At 35.8% G+C, this 25,975-nt stretch overlaps 1 protein-coding gene across 5 annotated transcripts in view; it reads left to right on the forward strand.

Annotated features, from left to right (window-relative positions):
• Nucleotides 1–25,975, forward strand: part of LOC126720673 (probable LRR receptor-like serine/threonine-protein kinase At1g56140) — a 96,446-nt gene that overhangs the window by 65,379 nt on the left and 5,092 nt on the right. For all 5 annotated transcript variants that reach the window (XM_050423416.1, XM_050423417.1, XM_050423419.1 and 2 more), the window contains 3 exons: nucleotides 8,155–8,353; nucleotides 8,453–8,596; nucleotides 9,010–9,128. In XM_050423416.1, coding sequence (XP_050279373.1) covers nucleotides 8,155–8,353; nucleotides 8,453–8,596; nucleotides 9,010–9,128 — 462 coding nt within the window. The remainder of the gene's footprint in view (nucleotides 1–8,154; nucleotides 8,354–8,452; nucleotides 8,597–9,009; nucleotides 9,129–25,975) is intronic.

The following is a 25,975-nucleotide window of genomic DNA, read 5'->3' on the forward strand; positions in this document are numbered from 1 at the left end:
TCAGAATGTATAAGATTAAAAAGTGTATAAGAAAAAAAAGTCACTATTATTAAAGAACAATTTTGTTTGTTTGCCAAAATGACAGGAAGTATAATCAAGTTTTGGAGAATGAATAGAACGTAAATAACCTTGAGAAGCTAATAATTGAAGACAAGATAAGAATGCATAACCAATACTAGAATGTCATAAATCAAGTGAAAGGGTGGTAGTAGTAGTAGCAGAAGAAACAACTTATGACGGAAATTTCAAGTCATGAACCTTAAATATACGTCTAACCTTACAACCTTTCGTAAGCACCTGACTCGTCCGAGGATCCTAGACATTCACACCATGATTATTATACAAAATATCTACTCCTAATTCACAAAGATGACCAACATAAAGTAAACTGACGGAGAACTTTGGAATAAGAAAAGTGTGACTAAGGGATAAATTGGGGGAGGAGATTGTTCCTCTATGACTAATATGCATAAGATTTCCATCAGCAATATAAATAGAAATGGGATGTGCCAAGGGTGCCTTATCAGAGAATTGTGATTCATCAAGAGTCATGTGGTTATAGTATGCAGTGTTACAAGGTCAAGAATGTTTACCTAAGGTGACAGAAAGGACAATTGAAGCTTAAGATAAAACCTGTTGAACTACTGCCTCAATATAAGTTGTAGTAAGTGAGGAAGTCAAAGATAGATGTGTAGAAACCGATGGATCAAAGGGACACATAGCGGTTGCCCAAGGAAAATGGCCTTTGTTCTGCTCTTGCATGAATTTCTGCAGTTTGTGGAAAACTAGAAATATCATGGCCTTTGGCCGATGAACTCCCCCTTTGATAAGGTTCTAGTTAGATTTCCATTTTGTTGGTGACCCTAAGGTTAGACTGAGGCAAAACTTCTATTTGTAACATGTTCAAGGAAAAGACATGGTCTTCTGCCAATGACTGCCCCCTTTCATAAGATCATAGTTAGATTTCCACTTTGTTGGTAACCCTGAGGTTGGATTGAGGAAAAGCTTATGTTCATAACATGTCCAAGGCAAAGATAAGGTCTTGTGCCGATGAATTTTTTTTATTTATTTTTTAAATGTAACAGTATACTTTTGTGCAAGGACCATGAACAAAGGATATAGCATTCAAATGTAAATATGGAACAAAATTGTGTCTGATACTATCGAGCATTATATATTCTAAAGTGTTAGTACATGGGTAGTCATACGACCTATTGACATGCATATAATCTAAGCCAAGACAAGGAGACAAGTTCAAAAATAATTTACATTGATAATATTAATGAAAACACTTCCTTAAGTTGTTTACATTCTAGGGCTGAGGTATGGGCCTCTCATCCATGTCTTATAAATGATAAGCTCTCTTTCTTGCTACTAAGGCTACCTTATAAGGGTCTTCTCAGTTCGGACCCAACTTTCCTTAGTTCGAATCTCCGATACTTCCTATTATCTTTCGAAGGACTAGGTCTCCAAGAACGAATTCTCGTGGCTTAAAGTTTTTTTTTTTTTTTTTTTTTTTTTTTTTTTTTTTTTTTTATATCCTCAGTAGAGGTTATGCTAATAGTCAACCAAGCATATAAGGCTTTCTCTATATTTTCTTCAATCAGGTCCAACTGCTTAGCCATCAATTGATCATTGTTTCCCTGGTTTAAGTTGTCTGTTCTTATGGTGGGAAGGCCGACTTCCAAAGGAATCATGGCCTTAGTCCCATTTGTCATGGAAAAAAGGGTTTCATTTGTAGAACCTCTTGGAGTAGTTTGGTAGGCTTATAGCACATTCAGAAGCTCCTTGGTCCATCTCCCTTTGGATTCTTCTACCCTCTTTAGTCCATTAACAATATCTTTGTTAGTGGCCTCGGCTTGCCCATTGCTCTAAGGGTAGGCTGGTGTTGAATGCTTGTTTTTTATTCCTAACTCACTACACCTTCTAAAGACCATGTTGTCAAACTGGAGCCTGTTATTCGATATGAGAGCCTCTGGTATGCCAAATTTGGTGACGATATTCTTCCATATAAACTTCTTGACATTAGAGTCTCATATATTCACCAAGGGCTCAACTCTACCCACTAAATAAAATAACCAGTAGCCACCAACAACCATCTCTTTCCTCCCGTGGTTTTAGGGAATGGCCCGATGATATGTAGTCCCCACTTGGCAAACTACCACAGGTGGGACAGAGGGTTGAGGCTTCTTGTACGACTACCGCATATCCCCTTATAGAGCTCATAAAGAAGAGAATTTACAGCATCTGGATGGACATAGAGTATATATGGTCTGTCATACAAGCATTTGTAATGCTTCTTCTCGGTTGATAACCAGTACCTCGATGACTTTCTTCTCACCTTTTTAGCTTCTTTCTTATCTTTAAAAGGGTTTCCATCCAAGATATAAGCCACAATAGGATCTATCCAACTAGGGGAGGCTTGTATTCTTAAAACGTGATTACCTTCATGGCGAAATATGCTAGGGAGGTCAACTGACTCGACAGAGATGATTCTCTAGATTGTTCCCCCTACTAAGGATGCCAGTGTTGCCAATAAGTCAGCATGGTTGTTCTGCCCCCGAGAAACTCTTGTAACTTTGACACTTTTGATCTGGTTTTGCATCTACCTTGCAATCTCTAAGTACCTTGCCATTCTTTTATCTCTAGAGATGATGTCACCCTAGAACTGGCTTACTCGGCAATAAAATTTACTAGCACTTACCTTTGACCGAGGTCCTCAGTCGATACTTCATGTCGAAGGCTCTTAAGGCCATTCTCGCCTTGGCTATCCTTCCCGTGAAGTCTGACATTCTCAATAATGCTTGTAGGGGATGTTCAATTAAGACAAACACTATGTGAGCTTGAAAATAATAAGTACCTTGGTTGAATGTACAAATGCCAAAGTTGCTTTCTCTAAAGGCACGTACCTAGTTTTTGCATCCAACAACGTCTTGCTTATGTATTAGACTGGCTTCTATATACCTTCATGTAATCTAATCAACACTACACTCACTGCATACACAGACACAGTGGGGTACATATAGAAGTCTTCCCTCACTTCGGGACTGGACAAGATCGATGGGCTAGATAAGTAGGACATTAAACTAAAGAAAGCTCAGTCACACTCTTCAATCCACTAGAAGCCTTTCCACTTTTTCTAGACCTGAAAGAAGGGTCAACATCTATCTATTGACTTAGAAATGAACCTGTTCAATACTACTGTCATACCTATGACACATTGAACTTCTTTAGGGTTCTTCAGTGGATGTAGTCTCTTTATCGTAGTAATCGGATTCGGGTTGACCTCTATTCCTCTATTAGTGATCATGTATCTGAGGAATTTCCAAGATTCGACCCCGAATGCACATTTGGAAGTGTTAAGGTGCAGCTTGTGCTCTTTCAGGACACCAAACATCTCGGCCAAATCTAAGAGGTGTTGGTTCGGCAACTTACTCTTAACAACCATATCATAAATGTAAGCCTCTATAGTTTTCCCAATTTTTGATTTGAACATTCAGGTGACCATCCGCTGATAAGTTGAGCCAACATTTTTCAACCGAAATAGCATAATTGTATAGTGGTAGTTTCCCTTAGGGGAGCTAAACAAAATCTTCTCTTGATCTTCGAGGACCAAAGCAATTTAGTGGCAACCCTGGAAAGTGTCTAGAAAACTCATACGTGGATACCTAAAAGTTGCATTAACCAATTTATTAATCTTTAGCACTAGGAAGGATCTTTTGGACATGCTCTATTCAAATCAATGAAGTCTACGCAAACCCTCTATTTCCCTTTTTTTTTCTTGACCAACACGATATTTGCTAGCCATTCTAGATATATGACCTCCTTTATAGCCCCAACTAGTTTTAACTTCTCCACCTCTTCCTTTACTACCTCAACATGTGCTTTAGCAAATTTTTGGGGTTTTTGCTTCTTGGGTGGATATGAGGGATCCACATTGAGCCTATGATAGATGAAGCTTGGATCCACCCCAACAACCTCATAGGAACTCCAAGAAAAGACATCCAAATTCTGAGTTAGGAAAAGAAATAATTCAACTTTATCTTAAAGTGGAAGACCTTTACCTAATTGGAAGTGTTTGTCCAACTCTGGCCATATACATATCTTTTCAAGCTCTTTGCAACTATCAGCCATAGGGTGGGGGGCCTAATCCTATAATTGCTATAAATCAGTGGATGATCCTAATTGGTCTTCATGACATTTTTTATGACTAATAGTAGTGATCAGACATTGTCAAGTTATATTTTGGTCTGCCACCAACTCCTTCACTCCATGTTCGGTGGGTAATTTGACCTTCACTTATAAAGAGGACGGGACAACCACTATAGCATGTAGCCACGGCTAAGCCATTATAACCATGTTGAGGGAGTATGCATGGACCACTATGAAAATTACCTAGACTTGTTTTCCTTCGGCCACGACTGGTATCTTAATTTGCCCTGCAGGAATCATAATCTTCTCGTCAAAACCTACCAACAAGGTATCATACTTGGTTAAATCTTTGTCCTTCAGCCCCAACCCTTGGTATAGATTGGGATACATGATTTCAACACAACTCCTTTGGTCAATCATCACCCTCTTTACATCAAATCCCCCCATGTGGAGGGCAACTACTAAAGCCTCTTCATGAAGTTGAATGGTTCCCTTCAAATCTTCATCTCCAAATCCGATCATTTCTTATAATGACCTTGGCCTCTTCTCTTACGGATCTCCAAGCCTTGAATCTTGTTGTAGGGTAATGGCTAAGACCCCTCAACACCCATAATCATGGCTGTTGCTGCTCATTGACGCAGCGTGAATGACCTCAATTATTCCCAAGAGGGGTGGCATGGGCCTTTCTCAACTACCTAAATTGGATCTTGATGGTCTAGCCCCTTCAGTCATCATGAACTTCCTCAAGTGTCTAGCTTTAACCAGCTACTCTAGGTGGTCCCAAAAATTTTGGCATTGTCCGAGCCTCTCTCGGTGGTAAGTGCAATAAATATTTTGATTTCTTCTTGATGGATCACCGTTCATTTTACCGAGCCATCGAAAGAAAGGCTCATGCTTTATTTTCTCTAAAATTTTGCACACCAACTCTTTGAAAGCTAAGTTCACAAACTCTTCCTAAAGAGTGAGGTTCTGTGCCCTAGAATCTCTTCTTTACCTCGGAGGGAAATTCTCCACTCTAATCTCCCTTTATAAGGGCCAATGATGTGGCCCCTATTGCTTATTTGGAGCTGGTCATCTTCGAGCCTCTTCTGGGGGATTCTGGGTCAGTGAGCTCCTCAACTCGAAATTCATGGGGAGTCCTAACTTGAATGTGCTCGTCTTCACTTCATCGTAGCTTCTACCAATCTCATTGTATAGCTCCCAATATCGATTTAAATAAGCGTGGAGGGTCTCACTCTCTCGCATTGACATCGATAAAAGAGAGTTAATGGGCTATGGAACTCAACTATAGGTTACGAATTTGACCCTAAAAGCTTGAGTAAGCTCCTCGAAATTGTGGACAGAACCATTTTCTAGTTTGTTAAACCACCTCATAACTGTTGATCCTAGGCTCAATGGGAAGACCTTGCATGTTAGCCCATCAATCCTAGAATACAATTGCCATAATCTAGTTGAAGTGACTTACGTGTTTAGAGGGTCTATCTTACCATTGTTGATAATGAATATAGGCCTAACGAAGTGACTTGAAACCCTTATCCTCTCATTCTTCTTAGATAAAAGAGAATGTGAAATTTGCCTTAAAGCCCAGCTCATTGCATCCAAGGAAATAATTGGTTGGGATGTCACTCTCTTGTCTAGTGACCTCGAATTTCTATCTCTAACTAATTGTTAAGAACATGTTTTATGTAATTGGTTAATCCTTTGACAAAATGTATTTTACTTGTAATTGGATAGATTTAGGATGGGTTTAGTACTTTAAGAACATGTTGTTCAAGCCAAGTATTAAAACCATGAAGATTGGACCAAGAAACAAGTGAAGAAAAGCTGCTCATTAAAGCTTGACAAAAGCTCGATAAAAAGCTCAACAAAAATAGTATCTATCGAGACTTAATGAAGAAAGCTCGACAGAAGCTGAATCTGTCGAGATCTACGAAATCAGAATTTCCAAATTTGATTTTCGACTCATGCTAACATGTATGTGTAGGGTTTCTTTTCTCACAACTCTAAACATATATAAGCCTTATTTTAAAGGCCCTCATATATGGAGAACACATGCAAAAAATGACCTAGTGCCTTATTCTCTCTGCAAGAAGTTACTGTGTCTTTTGCTCCTTAGGGTTTTGTAACCAAGTATTTCTTGATCTTCATTGTTGATGAAGTGAAGAACTTTGCAGCCAACAACATCTTCTTCAAGTTGCTGGAGTTAGTCACGTACTGGAATTCATGTAAAAGAGTTAGTCACGTATTGGGATCTGTGCGTTATTGGTGGCGTTCATATATTGAAGAGTTCAAAGGTTCTAAAGCAGTAGAAGGTTTCTGCTGTAAGTTCATCTACGAGGATTGTAGAGTCTAGGGACAAAAGTTTTGTACTAGATCTAAAACTTTTCTTTACTATAGTGAATTGCTTTTTCGAGAAGGTTTCCCCTCAGGTTTTTTTACTGTGAAACTAGTCTGTTTCATTGCTTTTTCTAGGTCATCATATCTTGTCTCATTTACTATCCTGTTTTGCATGATATTGATGTTTGTTTGTTTTAACAAGATTTATTCATAATAAATTTAATTAACAACTTGGGTTTAAAACTTGTTAATTCTATTAACCGGGGTCTAAATTTTTCCAACACTAATGTCGACCTCTCTCTCAATAGACAAGAGGGGCTTCAATGTAAGGCCCTTCAAGGTCAGGTACCTTTTAGGCTATACCCAAAGTATGAACGTTCATGGGATCTTTCACACTATGTCCTCCTGGTTTCTAACTCCATGCGCTAACATAAGCACACAAGGCCTCCAACTCTCGATCCCTTTTGCTGACATATGATCCCTCTGGTCTATTATGCAAGGATCTCTCTCCTTTTGAGGATGCAGGCTGGCTCTCGTCAGTAACTTGATGAGCCTTTGCATGTCTCTCCCTTCCGTGTTCTCGCTGAATTAACTAGTAGGCACATGATGACCTTCTAGACTGGTCATCTCTGGCCTCCCTCGATACCTCAGTTACATAATGCTCCTCCTTCAGTCCACCAAAATTAATCCTTCTAGACCTTCAGCTTGGTGAACTTTCCCACAAATGCCACCAGTTGTGGGGGACCAAGCCTAAAGAAAAATATTTCTGGGCTAGAACCACAATTAATTTATGGGTAAATGAGAATATAACTCACAATGGGAGACCCTATGAAGGATTTAGTCTAATGGATAAGAGGCAGATACTTCCTTGAAATTACTTAGGACTATTTATAGGGTTATCTGAGGAGGTTCTCTGATAGCCAAGGTACCCTAAAATGGTTTCTACTAAATTATTCCCTTGCTCAAATACCCTGTTTTATACTCCCTCTTTCTCTCTCTCTCATGTTTCTCTCACTCAAAAAATGTTCCACCCTGTTTAATGATGGAAATCTTCCACTTTTGTATGGGTCCCATCATTTGCAGGATTTTGGTGACCCCTTGAGTCTAAGGTACTGTTCTAACATGTCAAATATGTTATTAGGAGTTAGGCCCCTCTGATATTGCCACTATGATGATTCCTCTGTAACTTGCGCCATGCATTAAGATCCGTGTTTGGATGGCGGACTCCCCAAAACATTATATCTCGTTCGTCGGATTCCTCCAGCTAGTAAGCCTCAGCATTTTTATCCTTACTCGAGGAGTAAAGCAAATTGGTCAGCTCCCAATATGGTTCCTCACGTGGTGGATCAGTTCGGGGTCTCTCATACATTTTATAATGGGCTATTAAATTTCCTCGTTTTTTATTTAATTTTACCTTGAACTTTTGTCGAGTAATGTACAACAATTGCCTTTGTGAGTTTCTTATTCTAATATTTTCACAATTAGTTTCCAAAACCCTAACTAGAGTTTTGAAATCCCAAATGTGTCCCTTTTAAATGGTCAAACTATTAAATGAAAACTTTATGTGGGCCCTCCCGTCTTTTTTTTTTTTTTTAATATAATTTAAACAATCTTCTTTCTTTTATGTGTGTTTTTTGGTGAAGTTTTTGAATTTGTTTATTCCAGGAGGATCTTGTTTTAAAGGATTTTGACATAAAAAAGGAGGCCGGTGGAATCACTTTTCGAGCCGTTCAGAAGGAATTTAAGGTTCAGGTATCAGAAAACTACCTTGAAATCCATCTGTTTTGGGCTGGAAAAGGGACTTGCTGCGTACCTGATTCAGGAGATTCTGGACCTTCTATTTCAGCCATTACTGCTACCCTAGGTAACATAGTGAAAAAGCTATAAAATGTAATTCAGAAGAGTAGGTTCTGCTTCCTTCACATGCTAGCAATATGTTATTGACAACCTTGATTCTGTACAGATTTTATACACAACAAGCAGAACAGGACTGATCTAATAGTGGGTATAGTTGTTGGTGCTGGACTATTATTAATCTTTCTATTTGTGCTGGGGGTTTTCTGTTACACCCGAAGAAGAAAACATCTCCAAACCAATGATGATGACGGTAAGCCAGAAATCATATTGCAGATCAATGATGGTTGTTGTACTCGAATCAGTTTAGTCTACCTATTAAAAAAGGTGGAATTTGTAATATGATTCTATTTTTTTTAATTCATTACTTCATTAGTTATTTGGCCTCTGTATGCTGCATATTATATTTAGTACATAAATATAATATGCAGCATAGAGAGGCCAAATATAATACGAGTATGTACTAATAGCCTTATGCTGATCGCTATTAGAAAAACTAAATTATATATTTATATCAAACTTTTTGCATATGTGTGCGTAGTTAAAGGGAATGAACAACTTCTAATATATTCTAGCCACTAAATATACAATCTTGACTCCAACAACTTTGGACAAAGACACTATGATTACTACATGTTACAAATTGTCTTCATGTTTAAATTGCAGAGCTTTTGGGACTAGATGCTAGACCATTCACTTTCAAGTACGTTGAACTAAAGAGAGCTACAAATGACTTTAGTCCTGCTAACAAGCTTGGAGAGGGAGGATTTGGAGCTGTGTACAAGGTAACTCTTTATTCTATCTATAGCATGTGAGTCAATGTCTGTGCCTTAATTTCACTATCTATTGGAGATTATGTACATATGTTGCAATTTCCAAGCAGATCACAGCTTGCAACATCATCTATTTTTTCTTTTCATTCCTTTTCTTCCTTTATTTTTAACCTTGGTAACTTTATCTTCTTCTTCTTTTTTCTTTTCTTTTCATAAAAATGCCTTTTTTTCCTCCCTAGTAGGACATCTTTGGCTTGAGATTTCTGAGATCTTGTAAAAAAAAATGAAAATATTTCAAGATTCATAACACAATACCCATAAGATATATATATAAGTTAAGTTAAAGTTACACCTAATGTAACTTTAAATAATATTACACCATTTGATATTTTTAATTGGATGCGAATTTTGACAAATCTACCGTCAGATTACATTATTTTCGTATATTCTCCATACTTGCAAAATTTCAAGGTAATAAAAAATTAATTACTCAATGTGATTCTAAGTAATGTTACATCACCCAATAACTTATTTTAAAATTCATATTTTGAAAATTTCACCATTGAATTACTTGTTTTATATGTTTTTAATATTCATACTAATTTTCATGTCAATTGGAAGTTATTTAACATTCGATTCATAAAATCATCATTTTTGCATTATTTTAAACTACAAAAACTTGAATTTAAAAAATTGATTGATAACATGGCTATTAATTTTTTATCACCTTGAAATTTTGCAAATATGGAGTATATATGAAGATAATGTAATCTAACGGTGGATTTGTCAATATTTGCATCCAATTAAAAAATATTAAGTGGTGTAATATTACTTAAAATTACACCAGATATAACTTGAACCCAAACCCCATATATATATATATATATATATATTGAAAGGCTAGTCAATTTTAGGCTAAACACAATTAAAGTGGAATATATTAGCCAATTAATCAACTAGGACTACTAACAAGTACATGGATAAACATAATTGATAATCAATTAAAAGCACAAGAGTAAGGGAAAGAGAGTGCAAACACAAGATAACACGCAATATGTATCGAAGAAGAAAACCAGAGAACCCGGCGGAAAAACCTCTTCACGGCCCGACAAGCCGAAATAATCCACTAGCAAATCAATTAAAGTGCATGAATACTAAGAAACCCTCCAAGCCTAGTCTATCCACTGTACTTGAATCTTCCAAGCTCCAACTACCAATGGAGTTCTCAGAGTCTTGTATTTGCTAGCTTATCGGATCCCGCAATTATGACCAATTGCACATACTAAAGATTGATATGTACCCAATGCTTCCCAAATGCACCAAATCAGCTCCCTTCACTCAAAAGGGCTATATATTGTGTTTGGGCTAAGTTTTTTTCACAAGATATGGAAATTGAGAGTGAATAGAGTGAAGAAAACTAAAAGAAATGTATAGAAAATTGATGGATAACAATCTTTACATCAGTATCCATATTTTAATATTTTAGCAAAAATTTAAGGATACTCAACCAAAAGAAACATGCATCAGACTTAGCAACTTAACCAAATTTTTTATCAATGTACAGTGCCTCCCTCATCGCTAATGATTTTTTATTTATTTCACACAACTCTCTGTCTCTGTCTCTATCTCTGTCTCTCTCTCTTTCTTGACAGAGGTGGTGGTCGCAGGATAGTTGTAGATCGGCAGATGTTTTGCTAGTAGATTGATGAGGTGGTGGCGGTAGGAGTGGTAAATCGGCAGAGTTGGTGGTTGCAAACGGGTCTGCCATGGCTGACTGCGATGTCAAATGGCTCATCCATGGCTGACTAGTGAAGGTGAACGACAGCTAAGAGAGAGAGAGAGAGAGAGAGAGAGAGAGAGAGAGGCAAATAGAAAGGAAGAAAAATCAGTGGGTAGGAGGGGTTTACGGTGGTTGCATGGGTATGAGAAGAAGAAGGAAAACATAGAGGGAAGAAAAAATTGACGGTAGGAGAGATAAAAACAATTAAATAATGAATAAAATAAATATTTAAATGAAAACAGATATAGCGTATTAAAAGTTATGAAACAGTCTCAACTAATGAGTTAGTTAAACTAGTTTTTTTTCACCAAATTTGTTGAAAATCCTAAGTTGATGTATATGCTATAACTCTAGGATTGTTGTAGACTAGTCAAGTAAGGTTTGTAGTACAGGAGGGAGGCTCCAGATCTACACTGATCTATTAAACCTAGCTCATGAGACAGAAACCACAGGGAAAGATTTCTATCTATTAATTAGATTTTTCAAGTTGCTTTTAGTCTACTCTTATAGTTATGTAGTTTGAACCTATTATCTACCTCATATATAACATCTTTTATGTCTATAACTTTGATGCTTAACACTACCTATTTGTAAAATTTTCCCTCTAAAAACCCTCATACTCAATGATGACTCAACTATAAGTGATACATAAGCTATTGCGAGTCCACATAACCATCGCAAAACATAGTAGGAAAGATAGATCAGGATAAGAGATGAGAGACTGTCCTCACTAAACGACGGATCTATATATATAAGCAATTACCCATCTGAGGATTCAGACTTGAAAGATTTGTGTTGATGGGCGTTCCACACAGGCAGACGATTCTTGAACATCGAAAAAATCCATAGAATCATCTAATTAGAATCGTCTGATTCTGGTACTAGAGAAATGATCAGTGATTCAGACTAGCAACTGGTGGGCTCATCTCGATGTAATGGTGGGATAGATGCAGTTGCCTGTCTCGAAGTTGGCAAGGTCACCTCAATCAATGAGAGTAGAAATTCTTGCACGTGGAAATTCCTAAAAGAAAGGATTCCGAAAGCACGGGACTTGGCCGCTTGGCCTGCCATTAAGAAAGAAGAAAGCCAAAGCCTAGCAGGGGACAAAGTTCATCTTCGAAATAGTTAGCCCGGAAAGACCGATACGGACAAGGATAAAGAGTTACAGAAATCATCTAGAACCATTCATTGGTGCCCAACTGAAATGTATATATACACTGACACACACGTAATATAATAATACATAGCAGGGACCAAGTCAAATCTTTGAGTTAGAGGAGCTGCTTTATTGTTAGCTGTGTATGATGATTTCAACTTGACTCTGCTACTACCCGCTCAAACACTAGGTGAAATCTTGAAGACAGTTGGGGTTTGGAAGCAAATGCTAAGAAATGGATTGTTAAGGAAAATTTAACTGAGCTATACCTTGTTGGACGTGAAATACGTTGGGCATGAGGTAGAATGAAAAGCATAAGCCATGTGCTAGCGGAAAAGGATGATCAACAATATATGGTGGCCAAATGATTGTTGTGCCAATGGATAAAATGGTTGGATCAACAAATGATGATGCTACAAGTCTAACACCCTGAGTCCTTCAAGCTCCTAAGGTTACTCAAATGGGTAAGGGGCGCCTGACAGTTCTAAACTTCTAAACGTTCTTTTTCACCAATCGACACACTCCGAATAATCCATCAGGATTTGATACACGTGCTACTTCGCAGATGCCTGCACATGTGACGTGTTCCTTCGCATGTGTAATTGATGATATGGTTTTGCTCAAGAAATGCGCAACCTCACCAACGAGTAGAACATTAATATATTGTCGGTAGTGTGGGGGAATGCTTAGATCCGTTTGGATACAACTGAAAACTGAAATTGAAAACTGAAAAATATTGTAGCAAAATAATTTTAAAATATGTGAATAGTACCGTGGAACCTATTTTTAATGAAAAAATTGCTAAAAATGTAATTTGTGGGTCCATGAACAGTGCACGGTGTGCACTGTTCATGGCAAAAAGTCAAATATTGCTTCGCAACAGTGAATGAACAGTAAACAAGGGCCAGAAACGTGTGAAAAGAAAAAAGAGTTGAAAACGCAAAACATGCGTTTGGAAAACGCAAATGTGCTTCCCAAACGCACACTTAATAACGAAGAAGCTAAAAAGTTACAGTTGGTGGCCTTGAGAGCTTAAAGGCCGGACCTAGGTGTTACAAATCGTGGCCGGATGACAGTGGTACCAATAGTTAAAGTAATTACATTGATTATGTAGTGTCCACTCTGGTTGGCTGACCGACTAGTTCTTATTCTTAGGGTGCCTGAACCCTTATGAGATGCATGGGCAAGTTGGTGGCTTTTAAGGAAGTTTTGCTAGCCCAAAAGAATGAGTGATGTGCCATTTTTGAGCAATCTGAAATCCTCAAATGGGAAAAATATCATATATTTGGAATAGACATGAAAAATCAAATGGCAAGGGGGCCAATTTAAGCAAAAATGGTATCTGAAAAGTCAACAAATGCTTGCACAATACACACTCAAACTATTTCATACAATTGGATCTTCACATTGGTATGTGTTAGGAACCCACGGGTAGAACTCACTCTTGAAAACTGGCTTACCAAGGGAGGGTGCCAAAGAACTTATAAATACATGGCTAAGTTTATACTTAATTCATGTGGGATACTAGGATCATAATAGTATGATGATGTCTTCTTTGTCAAAGATATAACCTCATCCCTTAAGGTTTCAAAAGGTCTCAAACCAATTAGAATCCAAGGCATTTCTTATAAGACTTAGGACCTCTTCCTACCTAGGCAATGTGGGACTTGGTCGAGATTTGATTCATCCTTACCTCACCCCACTTAAGAGGTTTTTTGGCATTTTAGATCCTTACAATCCACACCCTCCTTAAAGAGCCACAAGTCCATGTGTGTGACCTATATACTTATCATTCCATCATAGAGGGGTCTGCCCTAATACCCTTCTGGCACGCCCTAACTCATCATTGATATGATATTGTCTTCTTTGTCAATGAAATAACCTCATCCCGTAAGGTTTTAAAAGGTCTCAAATCAATTAGAGTCCAAGGCATTCATCATAAGATTTAGGATCTTCTTCTACCTAGGCAATGTAGGACTTAATCAAGATTTGATTCTCCCTCACCTCATCCCACTTAAGAGGTCTTTTAGCCTTTTAAATCCTCATAATCCATAGCCTCCTTAAAGGGACACACATCCCCATGTGGGACCTTCTAACCATCCCATCACATAAGGTCTGCCTTGATACCCTATTGTCACGCCCCAACTCATCATTCATATGATATTGTCTTCTTTGGAGGAGACACATAACGTTATATCTCAAGATCTTTAAAGGTCTCTAACCAATTAGAGTCCAAGGTATTCCTTATAAGAGCATTCGCACTGGCACTTGGATATGCCAAATGTAAGCTCTAATTTACAATTCAACTCAAAAGCAGCCCACAGCTGGACTTGTATTCACCAATTATTCATCAACTATAGTGCACTTCTACCTTTAGAATTTCACTGTAGCTCAATTCTATAAAAAAAATTTAAAAAAAAAAAAAAAAACCCTAATATTTTATTGTGTAACTTTATCAATTCCTCTCTCTCTCTCACTTGGTTTTGGGTTTTTGTTTTTATTTGGGTTTTGGGATATATTGTTTTATTGTGTAGAAGTATTATTTTAATGTGTTGTATTGTAAAATAAAAGTTGTGATTAAAAGTATTGCAAAATGGTATGATATAATTGATAAAGAAGCTTTTTGAGATGGTAAAATAGGAAAGGATAGAATTTTGGGATGTGAATGCTCTAAGGCTTAGGACCTCCATACCTAGGCGATGTGGAAAATTAATCAATATTTATTTTTCCCTTATCTCACCCCACCTAATAAGCTTTCCTCTTAAGTGGAGCGAGTTGATGGAAATATCCAATCATAAAATTCAGGAATATCCATTCACTTAAAAAGCTTTATCCATGCATATTTATATAAATGTAGCTCATCCCACAATGTTTTCAAACATATTAGTAGCCAAGGTTTTCTTAAACTATCTACATCAAATATTTCTAGAATAAGAATCAAGATGTGTACATAAATGTATATATTTCTTCATTAGGACCATAGTTTAATAGTCAAAGAAAAAATTTTAAAACCCCATATTAGTGAACACTTACCTCAAAAGGCCAATCAAAATATATCTCAATCACACACACAAGGAGGCAAATTAAACCACTAGGAATATCACCAGGTGTCTTAAAACCTAAAAACACAAGAAGCTCCACATATATTCCTAACAATTTTGTTAGGGTCCCAGTTGCATTGGTAAGATATTGTCCTATTTGGGAGTGACACGAAACCTCATCCTTCGAGGTTTTAAAAGGCCTCTACAATTCACCCTCCTCAAGGGTCACACGTCCTAGTGTGGACCTACCCACTATCCCATTATGTAGGGTTCTGCTTTGATATCATTCGTAACAACCCGAGGAAAGCGCTAGCCACACCTACACCAACACCTCAAAAGAACTAATCAAATTACAATTCCGACTTCTCACAATCACTTATAAACCCAAAATCCATCAAATAAACTCTCGATAGGGGACTCAACATATGCTCGCACAATACTCACTCAAACAATCCAATCCAATTTAAATCTACATAATTGGGGGATATCACATTGGTTTCTTATTAAGTGTGATTGGATACCTTATGTTGAATCTGATAGTCTTTAGACCCCTTAAAAACACAATTGGATTAACCTATGTAATTAGCCAAGTTGTTACTTAGTCCAAATTAACAAATCTAGGTTATCACAATCAAAACAATCATATCATGCAAAACAGCGGAAAAATAAATAACACAAAGATATGATCACCCAGGAAACCAAACCGGTAAAAACCTAGGGAGGATTTAACCTAGCTATTCTCAAGGTAAACCTGAATCCACTATGAAAGAATCAAAGTTGTTCAACAGGACTTAGACCATTAACATCCTATTGCTACCCACCAGTAGAAACTTACTGACATGACCACGTGCAAGCTCCGAAACCAGGGACTCCTTTCTTGGATTCTCCAGCAAGTACAAGCAAACCGCTTGTGTTTCTTTAAGTTCTTATGGCAGCAACTGAATGATCATCAAGCTCTTGAATGAATCTCCTTGATAATCATAAGCTTGTGTAAAGGAAAACTCCTCACAGATCTCACAAGAGATTTACACAAACAGCAATATGAGCAACACAAAAACGTGGCTAGGGTTTGCCTTTTATACCTAGGGCAAATTAGAAAACCATAAACGTTTTAAAATAAAACTAGGGCTGAGTTGAAATTCTACAGAAAACGCATCTAACCCGATTTTCGATTGATCAAGCCTAAACTTCGATCAATCGAACCAGGCTGAGAAGCATAAATAAATTCTGCATCAGCTTATTCCAACTTTACATAAATGAACCAACTTTGAGCAAGTCTAAACACGACTAAACATATTGTTTTGATCATGGTTTGTCAACAATACATATTAGAGTTCTAAATACATAAAATTCTTAGTCTTTAGAACCTAACAAACTTCCCCTTTGGCAATCCGTGACAAAACACAACTAAAAACTCAAAGTTTACAAAGAAAAGCCCTTTAAAAAAATAATGCTCATAAAAACAAATTCAATCCTAACTACTATCCATTAGTTGCAAGTGTAGACAACAACTCAATTGAATCAACCTGTATATTTCCTAAAACACTAAACAAAATGCATAACCACATGTGTGGAAAATACAAGTAAACAAAATAAATTTTTTATTTCAACCAACACACAATAAAGACATATATCAATTAATAACTCATAAATATAAATAAATAAGCAGTTGAAACAAGAAACATAAAAAGCAATAAAAGTATCTCCCCCTAACATGAATAGCCCAACAAAAATATGGCAAGTGCTAAAAAGGTAAAATACAATGTGAAGCACCTAGATACAATCTAAACTCCACAAGCTCCAACCAACCAAAAATGCTCTCCCCCTGAAAACAAAAACTCTACAAGCTCAAATAGCTACTCCCCCTTTTTGTGATGGAATGCCAAAGGACAATCAAAATTTATCATCAAAAGGAGGTGGCAGTGAAGAACATCGAAACTGTGCTAACTCTGCGCGCAAAGCACGAATCTCATCGAGCACGTATACCAAAATCTATCCATGAGCCGCCTGAATGGTCAATACATGATCCAACGTATGTCAAATGTTTGAATCATCCGAAGTAGTCGGTGGAGAAACATCAGCATCAGCAGCAACACCACCACCAGTTGCCTCAACCGTATCAACACCTGTAGAAAAGGGAGGAGGGGGAACAACACCAGATGATGCACCTCTAGGACGCGTAGGACCAACTCTCAAGTGAGCAGCCCTCTGTCTAAGGAAGGTGGCACCTATGGGAGCAATGACATGAACGGGCTCACCAGAAGGAAAATCAACTAGACCAAGAACAATAAAATCCTATGAACTTTGTTCAAAGAACGAAGAAATAGATGAGGAAAGCTGATAGATGCACCAGAAACAAAAGCATACAAAAACACACATCACTCAAGAGGGATGGTGTGAAGATGAGAAATAGGTCACAAAGTATGACATGCTATCCTAAAGAAAAGATAGGCAGTCTCAGTAAGCTCAACAAACGTGATCCGAGGATCAGAGCCCCACTGGATAGAAGACCCAGTGATGTATGACATGAAGTCATCTAAGGGTAGAGACTCTTCATAGGGATAGATAGACTCCCTAACGACCGGAACCCCAAGAGCATCAGCCACTACCTGAGGAGTAATGGTGAACTCAACACTTCGTATCCAACTCCTAACAGGAGTGTTGGAATCATAGACGTAGCAAGAGAGATTCGAAAAGAACTCTCTAATCAGGGCAGTCAGGAGTGTATGATCTATCTCTAATAGAGACAACTAACCTCTAGACTCAAGGTTTGCCCTAATGGCTAGATCAACCTCATCTAATACCATAGAACGCTCAGCCCAAATCTTACGCTTACAGTTCAGCTTCTCATAAACCTCTCTACTTTTGTCATTCCGAAATACCTCACTCCTAGAGGGAGATTCAGAGAAAGTGGAGGGGGTCCTATGGGCTCTAGTCTTCCTAGGCATGGTGCTAGGATAAGGACAAAAATACAAAGTGAAAGAAAAAAAAAAAAAAAAAAAAACAAAAACCAAGGGCAGACTGCAAGTTAGCACAAAAAAAATATAAAACAAAAATCTATATGATGCATGAACAGTTTAAATGTCATGATGCATGCCCTAATATAGTGAAATTAAGTTCAAATTAAGTTCAAGTTCACAAAATTGGCTTGAGCATAGATTTTCTAACAAAACCCTAAAAATTTGAAAAACCACTAATTCAATTTGTAAAAAATTGACCAATTGATCATCACACATGTTAGAATACAGAATATAATGATCAATTACATCAATTCAACAAGCCAATTTCATCAATTTAAACTCAATTTGAACAAAATCCCCAATTCAAGTTCAATACAAGTCCTAGAATTTTTAATTTTTCACAAATCCCCAAATTGATCAAATTAACCATTGTAGATCATGAATATATCAGTATAGCAACAAAACTCATTAATCAAATTCACAAGATAAGGCTTGATTCATCAAAAATCCCAAATTATGCATAGTCTGAAAATTTACCCAAAAACCATGAAATAATGTATGAAAACATGAAAAACAATGCAAAAGGAAGGGTAATATGGACATACCGGCTTATGGAGAGAGAAACCTTGCAATAAATTTGGAGAAAAACAACAAAAAAATCGTTGTGGAGCCTTGTCGAGTCGGAGAGAGAGAAAAAGTTTTGAAAAAGTGGTTTGAACAAGTCAAATCTTATTTTTTTTAAAACCTGATTCACAAGTTTCTATTGATCGAAACAGACAAAAGCTTCTTTAAAAATTTTCGAACAATTTCAAAACAATTTCGATTGATCTAAAAATAGATTGGATCAATCGAAACAGATAGAGGCTCCTTTAAACATTTTAAAACACTTTCGATTGATTGAAAAACATATTAAATCAATCGAAGTAGACAGAGGCTCAAAAATTTTTTTAGAAAAGACAGTTTTGAAAAACACCAAAGACACATTTTAGAAATACCTCAAAGCATTGAAATTGATGAACGAAATGCATGAGTATATGATGATATGTTTTTCAAAAACAAGGATTTAAGCCCAATTTTCCCAAAGTTAAAATTTCTTACATTCTCCATAAATTTTCAAGCATCAAATCAGTTTTGCACAAAACTCAAAGCATTTGCAAACTTTGTTGGTCAGACCAAAGACACACACAATAACATGTACAATGTTTAGCAAAGAATAACTCGTGTAGTATGTGCAACTAGCAAAAACGTGAGATATATGTGAGGTGATATGTGAATAGAAATCAATCACAAAGTCTACAAAATTCATCACATAGAGTTTAAAAGAGACTATCACCTAAAGAGTTACATCATATAACTCTCACATCTCCTAGATCATAAGCTTACAAATATGTAAGTTTCTTGATTTTGCCTCATATTGTACACACAAATTTTAATTATTCAGAAACTTATTAAAATAGTCGGAATAATGTACACACCAATTTTATTTGATTGATTTAACATTAAGTCCAATAATGTACACACCATTTTTAGCATTTAAACCGAGGTTACACCTTATGTTCTTTTTGTGCATGTTCTACACTTTCTCAAGCACAAAATCTTACAATATGCACTAAGGTATTCATGATTCGCTAGTGAGCAGTGATGAGATGGTTATTTATGCCTTTCTCTAAAGGTTCAAGTTTGACAATCAAAGACATGTGACTTCAATATCAAGACAAAGTGATCAAAACCATAAACATCTTTCCCACACAACATACACTACAAAGCTTTAACTAGTAAAGTGTAATAAATAAGCTCATCAAAGCTAAACAAGGTACAAAAGACATGTTATGTGAAAATAATTGACCAACATTGTTTTCAAAAACCAAGAAAATAGTGTAAAACACAATTTGGTTCCTTTTTTCTTTTTCTTTTTTTATTTTAAAAAAAAAAACAAAACAAAACAAAAACAACCTAGAATGAAATGTATGAATGTCATGCAATGCAAATCCTAGAAAAAAAAAAAAAAAAAAAAAAAAAAAAAAAAAAAAAAAACAATGGCCATAAAGAATAGCAATGAAGCACAAGGACCATGTCAGAAGAACTCAATTAGATTAAGTCTTTTACATCCAAAACTTTTTAGATGAACCACGAGCATTGGAGTTCTTATTCATATGTGAATGATTACCAACTCCAGGATTGGAATAAAGGTTTAAAGCCTTTACCAATTCACCAATGAGTACCATAGAATCTTGTGCTTGAGACACAAGTACTTTTGATTTGTTTGCTCTCTTAGTAGCTTGCAGCTTGTAACAGTTTGAACGAATGTGTCCAAACTTTCCGCAAAAATGACAAACCCATGCATGCTTATCATGTGACTTGTCCTTAGAAAGGGTAGGCTGCTTAGGTTTAGACTCTTTCAGATCAACCCTAATTTTCCTAAGAGGTGTAACTTCTAAGGGCTTGACAACCTCACTCACAGGGGGTTCAGAAGAAGATGAAGGAACAAAGACAGTGGAATTGGGAGCAGACACAGTGATGCTTTCTACAAAACCTAACCCAGTTTTATCAGAAAGAGACTTTTGAACACTCAGCATATGATCAAGTTTAGAACTAGAAGACCTATTAGATTATTCTCTAGCAATTGAAAACTGATATTCCAAATTCTTAACTTTAACAATTAAAAGTATCTTCTCAGTCTTCACATTATTCAAAAGTTCAGTAGCACCAAACATTTTAACAAGCAAATTTTTCTTATCAAGCTTAAGAGATGTAATTTTCTTTAAGCCTAATTCAACATTCATAGCATCCTTTTCAGCAATTTTGCAAAGTTTATTGTAGACTTCTTGAAAATCTGCGTCCTCATAGAGTTCCCCATCAAAAGGGTTCTCTTTAGCAGATATGCTTTCATTGACTACAGCAGTAGCAATGAAAGCAATGAAGTTTCCATCCTCATCACAACTAGACTCATCATCAGAAACTTCATCATCACTAAGGGTTACAACCATAGCCTTACCCTTAGACTTCAAGTAGGTAGGACATTCAGATTTTATGTGATCATACCCTTGACATCCAAAACACTGGGGACCCATAGAATTATTTGAAGATTGACCTAACTTTTTCTCTAGGTTTATCAGTGTTGTTAACCTTAATGGGATTATTCTTCCTAAAATTTCTAGGTTCAGTAGTATTCTTATCTCTTGCCATTCTATTGTTGTTTCTAAGGAAATCTCTAAAGTTCTTGGCAAGGTAAGCAATCTCTGTAGCAGAGTGTTCATCATCAAATCCACCAACATCAACATCATCAATTTACTTAAGAGCCATTGATTTGGATTTGCTAGTTTTAGGTAGGTCCAACTCATAGGATTGAAGAAATCCTACAAGTTCATCGACAGGGATGGAGTCCACATCCTTGCTCTCAGTGATAGCAGTCACCTTGGGTCTAAAATCTTCAGTCAAAGATCTAAGAATCTTCCTAACAATTTTAGGTTAGTCATAGATTTCACCCAAATTATATGCGGAATTAACAATATCATTAAGTTTAGCATAGAATTCATCATCAGACATCCTAATGATTTCAAATTTAGAAGTTAATTGCTGCAATTTGTTGATTTCGACAGCCTTTATGCCTTCATGCACAGTCTGGAGGATATTCCAAGCAGTATGAGCAACCTCAACATTAGATATTCTCTTAAATTCCTCCATAGAAACAGCGTTAAAGATAGCATTCATAACTTTGCTATTAAACGCAACTGTTTCTTTTTGAGAAGTTTGCCACTCACTAACAGGAGTAGTGGGCTTCTCCCATCCGTATTCGACAAAGTTCCAGACTCTCTCATCAATAGATTTCAAGAATGCTTTCATCCTTACTTTCCAATAAGCATAGTTATTCCCATCAAAGTGAGGAGGAATGACAAGAGAATGTTTGTGTTCCATGACAACAGAGGTCAATGATCAACTTAGTGATCAAAAGATTAACAACAAGAGAGCAACCCGCTCTGATACCACTTGATAGTTTTTAAACCCCTTAAAAACACAATTGGATTAACCTATGTAATTAGCCAAGTTGTTACTTAGTCCAAATTAACAAATCTAAGTTATCACAATCAAAACAATCATATCATGCAAAGCAGCGGAAAGATAAATAACACAAAAATATGATCACCCAGGAAACCAAACTGGTAAAAACCTGAGGAGGATTTAACCTAACTATCCTCAAGGTAAACATGAATCCACTTTGAAAGAATCGAAGTTGTTCAACAGGACTTAGACCACTAATATCCTATTGCTACCCACCAGTAGAAACTTACTGACACGACCATGTACAAGCTCCAAAACCATGGACTACTTCTTTCTTGGATTCTCCAGCAACTACAAGCACACTGCTTGTGTTTCTTTAAGTTCTTATGGCAGCAACTGAATGATCATCAAGCTCTTGAATGAATCTCCTTCTTGATAATCATAAGCTTGTGTAAAGAAAAACTCCTCACAGATCTCACAAGAGATTTACATAAACAGCAATATGAGCAACACAAAAACGTGGTTAGGGTTTGCCTTTTATACCTAGGGCAAATTAGAAAATCCTAAACGTTTTAAAACAAAACTAGGGCTGAGTTGGAATTCTGTAGAAAACGCATCTAACCCAATTTTCAATTGATCGAGCCTAAGTTTCGATCGATCGAACCAAGCCAAGAAGCATAAATAAATTATGCATCAGCTTATTCCAACTTTACATAAATGAACTAACTTTGAGCAAGTCTAAACACGACTAAACATATTGTTTTGATCATGGTTTGCCAACAATAAACATTAGAATTCTAAAAACATAAAATCCTAAGTCTTTAGAACCTAACAGAATCAATTTATCAATATTTTAAAGTTAAGAGGGTTAGAGGTTTCCTATCTTCTAAAAGAGGTAACAAAATTTCTACAAACTATAAAAATGAGTTTGGGGTTCAATTATGTTTGTTTTTTAGGTACTAGGGACTCCACAACATTCATTTCAAAGTAGCTACCCTATTTAACTTATCACTTTAATCAACAATTCCTAACTTTATAAATTTAATCTCATAGTGTTTATTTTCCATGTTTAAAATATATATTAAAAAAAATTGCAATGAATTTTTCATTTTAAAAATAAACAACAAAATCAATCACTCACACGCTCACTTGCAAAGTGGAACTTCCCAAAATTCCAAAAGAGTGCATAATCATCATGTTATTCTTCTCTATCATGCAAAAAATCTCTAGAAATATAAAAATATTTTTTAAAATAATGTTACACTAATCAAAATTTAGGGAAAATTAATATTTTCTTCAGGTTGGGTTATTACAATTTTAAAAAAATTTATTATATACAAATTTTGACAAATTTACTGTTAGATTACATTTTTTTTCTTATACTCTCCATACTTGCAAAATTTCAAGATAATCTAAAATTAATAACTATCTCATTAAATTAACTTCTTCATCATGAAGATGATTTTATGATGAATAATAAATAGCATTCAATTGACATGAAATTTGGCATGCATATTAAAAATATATAGAACATGTAATCTTACAGTATTATTTTCAAATTTAATCCAATAAAAAATTATTAAGTGATATAATATAATTCAAAGTTATATTAGATGTAACTTGATCTTAACCCTATTTTTGCTACTTTTGAGAATGTTTTAGTAATTGTATGTGCTCCAAAAATAAAGGTCTAAGCCCACTTAAAATGGTGATGCCTTGTCCTTCAAATCAAGCCCAACACTAGAATTTTTTTAGACAATGGGCAAACAATTTAAGTACAATTCTAATCTAAGTTCAAGTCAAAGACCGAAGAGGCTAGGATAATAGAAAGAAATAACACCAGTAGACAATGAGAAAAATAGCTCTCCTTGGGCAGGACTGAGGATTAGTTTCTTATATATAATGTTTGAGTTCTACACCAGATAAAACACTGTTCACTTTCTCTTTTTTTCTATTTCATAGACAAGAATGTTCGTCCCCTTTTTTTGAGAGACTCTCCTCCTTTTATATCCCCCTTCTTTGTATCCTAACCCTACATCTGTATGCCTCCATGCGTTCCTAATACTTGTCCCATCAACACTCTGCTAAAGGTGGTGGAAAGAACTGCTAGCTGTGAAGTTATCTGTGAAGTTATTGTTCAGGGATCATTTCCTCATTAATGCAGCTGATAAGGTTGGTGCAGGGCATTCAGTACGAAAGAGGAAATTGTTCATTCCAGGAAACTTCCTCCTTTCTTCCTTGCCTTCACCGCTACCGCTTCTCCTACCCTAGAACATCACAAGACGCCCATTGCTTTGATTATGCTTCCATCCTCAAGTGGGTGAAATCTTCAGAGTGTGTTTATCTCCTCGGGTGTGGGTTAAGCAATTTAATCCCTAATCCAATCCTCCTCGGTCCTCGGACCCCTCATAGTAAAATTCACATAATATTTAGAAAATAATTTTGAACAATGTGCATCCACATAACCAAACATTCCATCAAAAATATAAAACAGAATTTAAATTTTGCACTATCAAGAAACTTAATTTTTAGACCATTTGCAAAATTACGAATTTTGAAGACTTTCATAAATTTAAATTGTACGTGGATCAAGAAATTATATCTTGAACAATTCCGAAGTGTTAAATACAAGACTGCATAATTGTGTTGGTGTGCTTGGGCATCCCATCTGACTAATTCCGTTCTTCTTGTACTATGATGGGCTTACTTTAGTTTTAAGGGAGTTAGAGCATTTGCATCAAGCCTGATACAAAAAATTTAGATAAAAACACACAAAAAGTGTATACATCAGACTCAATAAACTAACAAAAAAATGAGTTAAGTTTGTACAGTACCACGCCGCATCTAACAAGCATTGTTCATCGCTAAAACTAAAACTAAAACTATCATTTTTTTTAATTCTTTTCTCTCATTCATTCCCTCTCACAGTCTCTCTCTCTCTCTCTCTTATAGCAAGCCATAGATTAGAACAGTGGCGGCTCTGAAAATTTTTTTCAAAAGGGTCATTAAAAAACTTAAATTAAACAAAATTTAGTAAAAATAAAATTTGAATATATCGAGTTATAAAAAAAAAATACATGAAATTTTAAAATTTTCTTTTACAAATTTTCAAAATTTGAAATTTTTATATGATAATTCATTATTAGTATCTATTGCAAATGTGGGTGGCTATGAGCATTTCATTTCATTAAGTTTGCATAACCTTTTTTTTTTTTTTTATGCAGTTGACATTATTTATTTGTCATTATTTTTATAAAAATATTTCAAATTAAATGACAAAACTCAACTCATTGGCACAGTATTAATTATTGACATAAACAACCACACTTATTCTTACGTAAAATGAATACTACATGTCTACTTAACCAATCAAATATTTGAAAAATTAAAACTTTACTATTTTTTTCTTGAATAAACTTTAAAACAAAATTTTATTATAATGTGATAACAATACACACACACATGTAACAAAACATCTCTATTTCATAATTATTAAATTATTTAAAGTTACATTATATTTATACTGTACACACATGCATCCATACACATCACCATTCGCACAAATAAGCCCTCATTTTTGTAATTTCATACACCTATGTTACTCTAAATTGTCTAAGGATTGAGTGTTTGGGAGATAAAACCTTGGAGAAACTTCTTTTCCCAATTGAATAGTTAATATAGTATATAGAAAAATCATATAACCCAAAAGGTGTGTGTTGGGAATTTAAGAGACTAATAACGAAAGAACAAAATGATTTAGTAGACAAGAAAAATTCTAATTAACTTGAAGCCACAATTGAATGCTATCCTTAGACAATATTTTCCCCCACACAAGAGTTGCTGAAAGATTACTACAAATTTCTCCCTAGAATACAACCAAGTTTATTGGATTCTACAAATAGTAATTTTGGAGAAGACCCACA

This window comes from Quercus robur, chromosome 4 (genome assembly GCF_932294415.1).
Source record: "Quercus robur chromosome 4, dhQueRobu3.1, whole genome shotgun sequence".
NCBI lineage: Eukaryota > Viridiplantae > Streptophyta > Magnoliopsida > Fagales > Fagaceae > Quercus > Quercus robur.